Source organism: Lactuca saligna, chromosome 4, assembly GCF_052625555.1.
Source record: "Lactuca saligna cultivar CGN05327 chromosome 4, ASM5262555v1, whole genome shotgun sequence".
NCBI lineage: Eukaryota > Viridiplantae > Streptophyta > Magnoliopsida > Asterales > Asteraceae > Lactuca > Lactuca saligna.
The window spans coordinates 98,440,166-98,450,052 of record NC_136420.1 but is presented as its reverse complement, the minus strand read 5'-3'; the positions used below and the strand labels follow the sequence as shown (position 1 = coordinate 98,450,052).

Sequence of the window (9,887 nt, the reverse complement as noted above, 5' to 3'; positions counted from 1 at the left end):
AGAATGTAAGATTTGACAAAAAGATCTTTATTTATTAGGGAGGATTGAATTTTATTCATGGGTTACCTGAGTAAATCCCACGTCATTTTTTTTGCCTTTTTTATTTTTGTATAACTTCTTTCCAAATCATCTTATTTTTAAAGAAATAAATAATTTTATTTCAAATATATAAAAAAATATTATATATTTTATATAAATTGTTTGTAATTTCTAGCTTAATGCTAGTCGTATTTTTAGCTGATCAAAAAGAAATTCAAATATAAAATAATATAATTTATTTTTCAAAAAATATAGAAATAAAGTTTTATTATTGATTTTAGTTTTTTTTTAATTTTATATATGTTTAGTGTATTTTAGTTTTAATTTAAAATTTAAAATTTAATATTTATAATATCATGTTATATATTAAAGACAAATCTTCAAAAATAGTCTTTATGATTTTTAAAAAAATCAAGTTTAATCTTTAACTTTTTAGAACATCAATATTGGTACATATGATTTCAAAACTTTTAATGGATGATTCTTATTGATTAACTCCTTCGGTTCTTTAACGTTAAGTCTAGCTGATATGAGGGTAAAATGTATTTTCCATACCTCATGGATCACTCTTGAAGTTTTTTCTAATTATATTAATAATAATAAAAAAAAAACCCCTCCCCCACCATCAACCACTTCCTTCTCTTATCGTCTTTATCGTTGTTGTTTGGGGTGGTAAAAGGAGGGCGACAATAGCCTGGTGGTGGTAAGAAGAGGAGGTGTTAGAGGGTGTGGGAGTAACGTTATTTTTCTACTTTTTAGTATTAATAAAATCAGACAAAACATCAAGAATGGTCTTTGAGGTATGGAAAAGACGATTTTACCCTCGTATTAGTTAGATTTAACAACAAAAAATTGACGAAGTAAGCTATCATGACCGTCCATTTAAAGTTTTGAAATCACAGGGACCAACGTTGATGATCTAAAAAGTTAAGGACTGAACTCAATTTTTTTGGAAACCAAATGGGCCAATTTTTAAGATTTGTCTATATTAAATTATACTTATGCTAATTGATCATAAACATAAATGTTATATATATATATATATATATATATATATATATATATATATATATATATATATATATATATATTAAAAGTAGAACAGTAATGTTTTCCTCTTAGGATTTTGGTCACAATGGTTTTGGTTTGTTGTCACTTTTAATCCATAATATCAAACTTTTTCCACTTTTGATTTTGGCCACATTGGTTTTGGTTTGTTGCTAATTTTAGTCCCTAATATCAATGTTTTTTAACTTTGGTCCCTTGACTCATTGAGCTTACCAGTAGTAATAACTTTTTAACCATTTTAACACTTTTGATCTTTGCATTCAAAACTTTTATATTTTGGCATAAAAACACCCAAAGCATGGGTTATCCACTAGTTTATAAATCAAATTCATATAAAAAAAATTAAATACATCTTAAAAGGTACAACGATCGTGAAAGTTTTTAAATTTTAAATATTGTATTAAGAAAAAGTTAAGGTTTCAAATTTTTTATTAACTATTTTCATGATTTTTTTTAACTTAATGGATGATGTATAACGATTTTTATTTTTATTCTTAAATTAAAGAATGTTTTTGTTTGAAAATCATTTTTAGCCTTCTTTATCATAAGTTTATATACATAAATATAAAAGTCAGTTTTTAAGCTATGAAACTTTGATTAAATACGAATATGTTTGTAAGACATAATGGTTTACAAATTTTGATTAGCTTATTTATAATTAGAATGTACGTCTTAAAATTTCCAATAAATTTGAAAATTTTAAATTACATAATTCATCCAATTAATATTTTTAAAACCAAACCCCAAAATCAATTCAATTTTAAAAAATCATTATTAGTTATAATTCCAAATTTTAAGTAAACATAAACCAAGCCATAATCAAAATTCCAACAATATGCCTCGAGCCGGTGTGTACGATAATGTCGTGCAATCCTGTGTACTTGAAATAATATTTTTAAAAAGGAAAGGGGGTAAGCACAAAGCTTACTGAATTCCAAACATACACAGTATCATATCATATTAACATTACCCATATTCACTATATTGAGCCATATATGTTGCCTCGTGTTTAGATTTGGTTGGTCCATTAAATATCTCAAACCCTTATGGTTCGTGTAAATGATACAACGAACCTCATACAGGCAGTGTGTAACATCTTGTTTCCTTCAATCTCTGGGTCGTGGGCCAGAGTCGATTGTGTAAGGCTTTGGGCCTTAAGGAGGCAATTTTTAGTCCCTGTGGAAGGAGGTAATGTTGGTTAAGAGATTTAACCCTTGAATTGTGTTTTGGGTCAAATGGTGAAAAGGGAAAAGTCATAGGTCGAGTTCTTGCATGAAATATGGATTTTTGTTCGAGAAATTTTTTGTCCAAGATAGTTAAATGATTTTGTAGAGCTCTTCAACACCTTTTCGTGGATATAAAGATCGACGAAAATAAAGTTGAAACAAAGAAGTTATGATTGTTCGAAGATGACAAGGATTTGGGGGAAATATAAGCTCACAACGTGATCAATTGGAGCTCATGACGTGAGAAGCGATTAAACAGAAATGTTGATTTTAACTGTGCTCACGACGTAAACATTAAGGGCTCACGATATGAGAACTGTGCAGCCCAAGTCCACGTAGTTTTAGGGTTCTCAACAGATATAAGGGTTGGTTCCATGTTTTTAGGGCATTTTATGAGCCTCCATCATGTCTACATCATCTTGACAGAAACCCTAGCCTCCCTTTCACCATTTTGAGCCTCCCTTCTCATCTTCCATCTATTTATGAAGATTTTGGCGCTTTGAAGAAGAAGAAGATGTTCTTGGTGCTTAGATCCAGCAAGCAAGCTCCCTCACCACCCTAAAGATTATACCTTGGACCATGGTAAATTCTCAAGTTCCAACCTTTATGTGTTATTCTTCTAGATCAAGACCTTTATGCCTTTTTCGTCATGTTCGGGGTGGTTCGAGTGATTGGATTTCCATAAAGTTGGCAACTTTATGGATCCATGAGGTCTCTTTGAGGTTTGGTGTGCTAAATCTATGGTTTGGTTGAGTTTTGGTCCCATGAATGAGATTTGGATCTCATTTTCACCATTTTGACATAATCAAGTTCAAGACATGCATTCGATATGCATGTCCACAAAGAAAGGATTTTTATGTTGCTTTTGATGTATGAAAGCCCTCTGGAAAGTTGGAATGGATGAATTAATGGATTAAGGACTTAAGACATTAGGATTTAGCATCAGGTGTGGCTCACGATGTGACACTGGGAGTGTCACGACGTGATTGTGGTTTTTACGCGATTTTTTCGACTGATTGAGGTTCACGTCGTGACACATGCTAAGTGGGTCATCCGAGACCGAGTTCACTAAGGTGAAGCGAGTTGAGTTGCAATCTGATCGAGTGCGTTCTCACGACGTTACCAAGGACTAGTCACGATGTAAATGTCAACTGATGGAAATGTTGATCGTTGACTTTGACTTCGACAAGGGTTTACCAAGTTTGACTTAAGGGTATTTAGGGTATTTCAATTAATAGTGAGACTTGGTCTTTATTTGTTGAATAGGTGACATGTAGAGCCGATGTTTGGAGCAAATTATCGTTCAGCTATTCGTCAGCCTGTGATGTGAGTTTGCCTCGTTGTATCCGTGGGTCGAAGGCACCAATGCCGATGTAACAACGTAAATTTTCAAACAAAAATTTTCAATTTAAAAACACATTTTTCACAATAACAAAATCCCAAAATGTCACAATGTCAAATCACCATATCTCATAATAAAAAATTGTATATATTTATGTAAAACTACAGGATCCTCTAAATCATAACTCAATCTCTGATGTGGGTGTGTATAATCATGTCGGTGCCTTCCCGTGATCCTGAAGAGTACCTGAAACACATAACACGGTAAGCACAAAGCTTAGTGAGTTCCCCAAAATACCACATGCACAAATAATAAGCCACTCAAGGCTATAACTCGACATGTACCCTCCAGTCTCATGCGTCTCGGTGAGGACCCTCCGATCTCACGACTCGGTATGGACCCTCCGGTCCTATGTCTCAGTGGGACCCTCCAGTCACATAGCTCGGGTAGACCCTATGGTCCTAACTCGGGTGGACCCTCCGGTCCTACTCAATAACTCAGAATAATACACAATATAAATCACATAGAAACAATGCAAGATATCACAGTACTCAAATAACACAAGACCCTCCGGTCACACACAACTCATATTACCACTCTAGGTATGTATAGTGAGAAGACTCGCCTCAAAAGAATCGGATAACCTCAAATTCGTATCACCAGTCTAGCCTCTGCCTAACACACACAATAATTATCCCTAATTAATAACGACTCTCATGAAGCTAGACTAATCCTTCCATACACTCACAGAAGGGTAAAAGACCATTTTACACCTCTATGGGTTTAATAGTCCACACGTTGACCAAACCCTAAAAGTCAACCAAAAGTCAACAGCAGGGAGTACGCTGCGCATACCAGCTTTCTACGCTGGGCGTACTCAGCTGCCATGCATATATTAGGGATGCTCGACCCCTACGTCGCGCGTATTGGGATTACGCCCATCGTAAGTCCTAGTTTCACTCTCCTCACATATTTGGTCTTAATCAGTTAAGACCTTGGCTCATATCATAGATCTGGACTCCCTAATATCTCTTAATCCATAAAGTCAATGACTTTAATTCTTTGCATGGCTGATTTGGTCACTAACACTCAAAACACTCATCCTTTTTTCTTATGAAGCTCATATCTCATGCATGGCTTGTTTCTAACGACCAAGATTGGATTTTTATGACATTACTCCACAAAATACACTAAAAGGGGGTGGATCATGACCTCTGGGGCTCATTATCCCATAAAGCCTCCATCTTTTGGGAAAAAAACCCTAAATACTCCATATAAATGCACAAATCAAAAGAGTAAGAAAGCTTGAAGCTTTATACCTCTAAGTGAAGCTTTCCACACAACTATGCTCAAATCCAAGGGCCTGACTCTCACTCCTTTTTCCCCAAGGCTTATTCTCCACTTCAAGAACACAAGAATACACTCACAAGCTCTCAAATGCACTCACAAGCTATAAGAACGATGATTTAGGGTTAGGAGGGTTTGGTGTTTGGGAATGGTGGCTAGGAATGAGGTCATCATATCCTTTATATAGGGGACTCACCAAAAATTAGGGTTTTCATTCTGGGCCTAGTACGCCCAGCGTACTAGGTGGCCTCTACGTTATATGCACACATAAGAGTACATTCAACGTACACTCTTGTACGCCCCGCGTACTTGTTTACCACCTTTTATCTAATAAGGGCCAAAATGGACAAGTGCTCAAAAGATCAAGGTTTACAAGATATACCTAGACTTGGGATGTTACAGCCGACCCACTCAGTTATGTATCCTGGCATATAGGATAGTTGTATGCAATAGCAATCTGCATATTTGTTATCTAATTACCTGTTGATTGGTTATTTGTTTGCATGTTATGCACATGTTAACATGTTTTGGTATTCCAACCCGAGGCTGATTGGACCAACCATGCTTATGATACGAGGGTATCCCATTTTGAGGATGACTGGACCCACCGTCGACATGCCTATTCCAGCCAGAGGCTGATTAGGCAAGTCATGAGTGTTTGACATGTTATGATATATGGTGAAACTAGACTGCTTTGTGCGTCAATCAACAGAACGGGGGTATTCCAGCTCGAGGTTGATTGAACCCGACATGTTTTGGTATCCCAGCCCGAGGCTGATTAGACCGAACATGCTTATGATACGAGGGTATTCCATCCCGAGGATGACTGGGCCCATCATAAACATGCCAGCTGGTATTCCAGCCCGAGGCTGATTAGGCCATATATGAGTGTTTGTGTATGTGATTTGTGTGTGTGTGGTGGTACTTTAGGGGAATTGACTAAGTTTCATGCGTATGGTTGTTTGTTACGGTTTCAGGTATTTCAGGTGATCAGGAAAAGCAAAGGCATGATCATACACAACTTCCTGTTTTTATGACTTCGGGTCTTGGGAAAACTCTTATTTGAAATAATAATTTTGAAACAATGACTCTTTTTGTAAACAATATTGATTCATGGTTGTTTTGAAATTTTTAAATTTATTGTGATTTTGGAGTGTTACACAGTATCGCCATATCTTAAGGGCAAAAACCATTGCCTCCAACTCTAAGTCATAAATCGGATTTTTAGTATCATGATGCTTCAACTGCCTAGAAGCATAAATAATCACCCGACCACGTTGCTTGTACACGGTCCCCAATTCTATGATCAATGTTAGTAAATCTCACATCGGTATGACACAATCTTATAAGTGGTTATATATGTTGGAGTCCCCCTTCTATCCACAAAGGATCTTTTGGAGAGTTAATATGGGGCTCCACATATATTTAGATGGTATTAAAGTCGGTATCATGCATCTCCGTGACTTAGCACATCCATGTCTATCCTCATCGATCCTTCAACTTTGAGGGAGAATGTTACTATGTTAGTGTATCCCACATCGGTGTAACATAGATTTATAAGTGAATATATATATATATATATATATATATATATATATATATATATATATATATATATATATATATATATATATATTGGAGTCCCTCTTCTCTCGATAAGGGCTTTTTGGAGAGTTAATATTGGGCTCCAACATATATAGTCACTTCTAAAATCGTGTTACACCGATGTGAGATATACTAATACTCCCCCTCAAAGTCGAAGGCTCGATGAGAATAGACAGAGATGTGCTAAGTTATGGATTGTAATTAAAAAACGGTTGTAAAAAATTTATAATTTGGTTTGTAAAAAAAGCTTAAAAAAGATTGTAAAAGAGTATATAAAAAACTGATCAAACGTTCTTAAAAAGTGTAAAGAAGTTACAATAAATTTTGAAATTCAAACTTTTAAGTACGATATTTTCATTTTTCTACACAATTAGTTTGGTTTAGTTTTAGCTTAGAAACTAATTTAAATAAGAGAAAATTTGTGATATAACCAAAAAGGAAAGGGTGTTTGAAGAAAATGACCAAGGAAAAATGGATTTTGGAAAATGTCCGAAGGACCCGCAGTGGGTGCTCTGCGGATCTATTAAGCCATCTGCGGATTTGCTACACCTCTGCAGAATGTTGTTTTTTTAATTTTTTTTAATTTTTTTGTGTTAATTTTAGTTTATTAATATTACTTTTTTTAAAATACACTAATACATTATGTTATTATTATGTAAAAAATTTGACAAATTTTTTTTTTTGCGTTAATTTTAATTTATTAGTATTAATTTTTTTTAAAGACACTAATACAAACCAAATACATATAAATAACGTAATACAAATCGGTGCATATAAATAACCTAATTAAATACAAATATTCCATGTTTTTATAGGTTACAAAACATACCTTAAAAAACATAAACATACAACCCTCATAATAAACATAATTTGAAATAAACTTCATTCATTCAAATCGAACCACGAAAACTTTGATCTGTTTTCGTATTCCGTCCATGGGTTATCTGTTGCTTGTGTCCCTAGGTTTACTGTCTCTTGTGTCTATTGGTTATCTGGCTCTTGCTGCCATTGGTACTCGGTGCAACCCTGCCATTGGTTTTGTGGCTCTTGCTACGGTTGGTATTTGGTCTCTTGCGCCCATTGGTTATGTAGCTCCTGCTGCCATTGATGTTCGGTCTGTTGTGTCCATTGGTTGGCTGGCTGCTGCAGCAATTGCTGTTCGGTATGTTGCGTCCATTGGTTCTCTGGCTCAAGCTGCCATTGGTTTTCGGTCGCTTGCGTCGGTTCCTCTTATGTCGCTTTTGTCCTACTTCCTGACGCCCTAATACGTTTTTTTTTTACTTTTACTTTGGTTCTATGGAACGATTTTGCTTACATGTCCTTGCATTTTGAGTTGTGCTATGACATCTACTACACCTTCTTATTTTTGGTTCCTCACCTTGAGATGGAATACGATTGGTGTTTTTTGGTCTATCGGCTTGACGTATTTCCATCACAAGAGGGTTAACAACCATAAGGTCATCCAGAACCTCCCAATCACTAAGTTCTGAAAGAGGGTATACGGCAGCTCGTACGTTCTTCGATATTTTTCAATTTTATAAGTATCTATAGCCATATGCCCACGATGATCATTTTTAAGTGCGTTAAAACCATTATCACATGACCACATGGCAAACCAGTTAGTTGCCAATATCTGCAAGAACAAGTCTTTTCCTTCAAATTCACTATGTCGCCACTTTTGAAGTCATGCACTTGATATGTTGTATTGTCAACACTGGATACCAACCATCCTTGAATCCCCTTTTTATTTTTTTTTAACCATATCTTCAGCCCACTTCGTAAGTATTGTTGTACTTTTTTCTGTTAAAACAAACATATATTATTATATATGACATTTATCATATAATTTAAAATTAAACATAATCATACCTGCAGCCATCCGCCGTTTGTAAAACCGTTTACGCATAAGTGCACAAAAGAACTCAATAAGTGGTAATATAGGCAACTTCCTTGCTTTATATGATCCAGCATTCATGGACTCCGCACTATTTGAGGTCATATAATCATACCTCGTGGTAGGGCAATACGCTCTAGTCCATTTCTCATGTGGAATTTGACTGAGATATGTCGCTACATCATCTCTTATATTACGAAGTCTCCCCCAATAGAATTCAAACTCAGTGGTTTTGTAAGCTCTTACCAGCTTCCAAAACAAAATTGCTGTTTTTTTGTTTTTTCTAAAGGTGTAGACTATGTTTCCTATTAGATGAAAACCACACAATCCATGTTGAGCATTTGGAAAAACATTTTGAATACTTACAACAATTGCGGGTGCTTTATCTGTCAGACCTTCCACATCACCAATGCATTCATGTAGTTTTTCAATAAACCATGTCCAAGAATCAGTAGTCTCTTTTGGGCAAATTCCATACCCAATAGGCAAGATCTGATTGTTGCCATCCATGGCTACTACATGCAAGATGGTGCCTTTGTACTTTCCCTTAAAATGAGCACCATCCATAATAATAACTTTTCTACAACACTCTCTGAAAGCACGTATCTGCAACAACAATATAAAAACCATTAATATATCAACAATATAAATTGTTTATAAACATTTAAGATAATAGCAAATATATTTAAAAATATATTACCATGCATCTAATAGCGAAAAAGCAATACTCAAAACAATCCTCCGAATCAATTTTTATGTACACCACAGTATTAGGATTATGTTTCTTCAGATTGTGAAAATAAATTGGAAGTTTGGAGAAACTTTCTTCGGGGGTCCCCATCATCAATCCCAAAGCAAATTCTCTAGCATATCACGCTTGTGAATAACTCATATTTATTTGTAGCAAAGCATTCATATCTCTAAATATATCATTAGGCTTCTAAACTCTCAAACTTCCTTGACCCATAATGTTATGTATTATGGTTCCCACAACTTCGCTATTTGCTTGCCTATGATTTGGGTGTATAAGCAATGAAGAACATGTATGCTCGTCATTAAACGTCTTAATTTCAAACATTTATGTTCCTTTAATGACACATGCGTATAAACGCCAATGACAATTTTCTTGCATACAAACAACCTGGTACCGAGATTTTGAAGATTTTTCAACCTTTATCTGAAACTTTTCTCTAACGGCTTAGAATTTAACAGCAAATGCTAGCTCTTTTTTGGTGTTATAGGTTTGATTGACAATTAATTTGTCATTCAGACCTAAACTGTGAAATGGTCCAGGTTCAAGAATAGGTTCTGGACAATCAAGAATAGAAGGAATACAATATCATGGATTAAAAGCAGTTTTTCGTTG

General features: G+C 35.0%; 1 protein-coding gene across 1 annotated transcript; it reads right to left on the bottom strand.

Annotated features, from left to right (window-relative positions):
- Positions 1-8,059: 8,059 nt before the first annotated feature.
- Positions 8,060-9,362, bottom strand: LOC145039946 (uncharacterized). The gene is made up of 4 exons (XM_078987941.1): positions 9,222-9,362; positions 8,497-9,127; positions 8,387-8,427; positions 8,060-8,302 (listed from the first exon to the last, which is right to left on the bottom strand). Exons 1-4 carry the CDS (start codon positions 9,360-9,362, stop codon positions 8,060-8,062), a joined length of 1,056 nt encoding a protein of 351 aa, XP_078844067.1.
- Between the last annotated feature and the right edge of the window lie 525 nt (positions 9,363-9,887).

Excerpts from the sequence above, each read along its gene's own strand:
- LOC145039946 (XM_078987941.1), bottom strand. The coding sequence starts at position 9,362 with ATGGGGACCCCCGAAGAAAGTTTCTCCAAACTTCCAATTTATTTTCAC. Across the intron at positions 8,428-8,496 it reads CAAACGGCGGATGGCTGCAG|AAAAAAGTACAACAATACTT; the intron begins GTATGATTATGT and ends TTGTTTTAACAG. Across the intron at positions 8,303-8,386 it reads CGAAGTGGGCTGAAGATATG|TGGCGACATAGTGAATTTGA; the intron begins GTTAAAAAAAAA and ends TGACTTCAAAAG.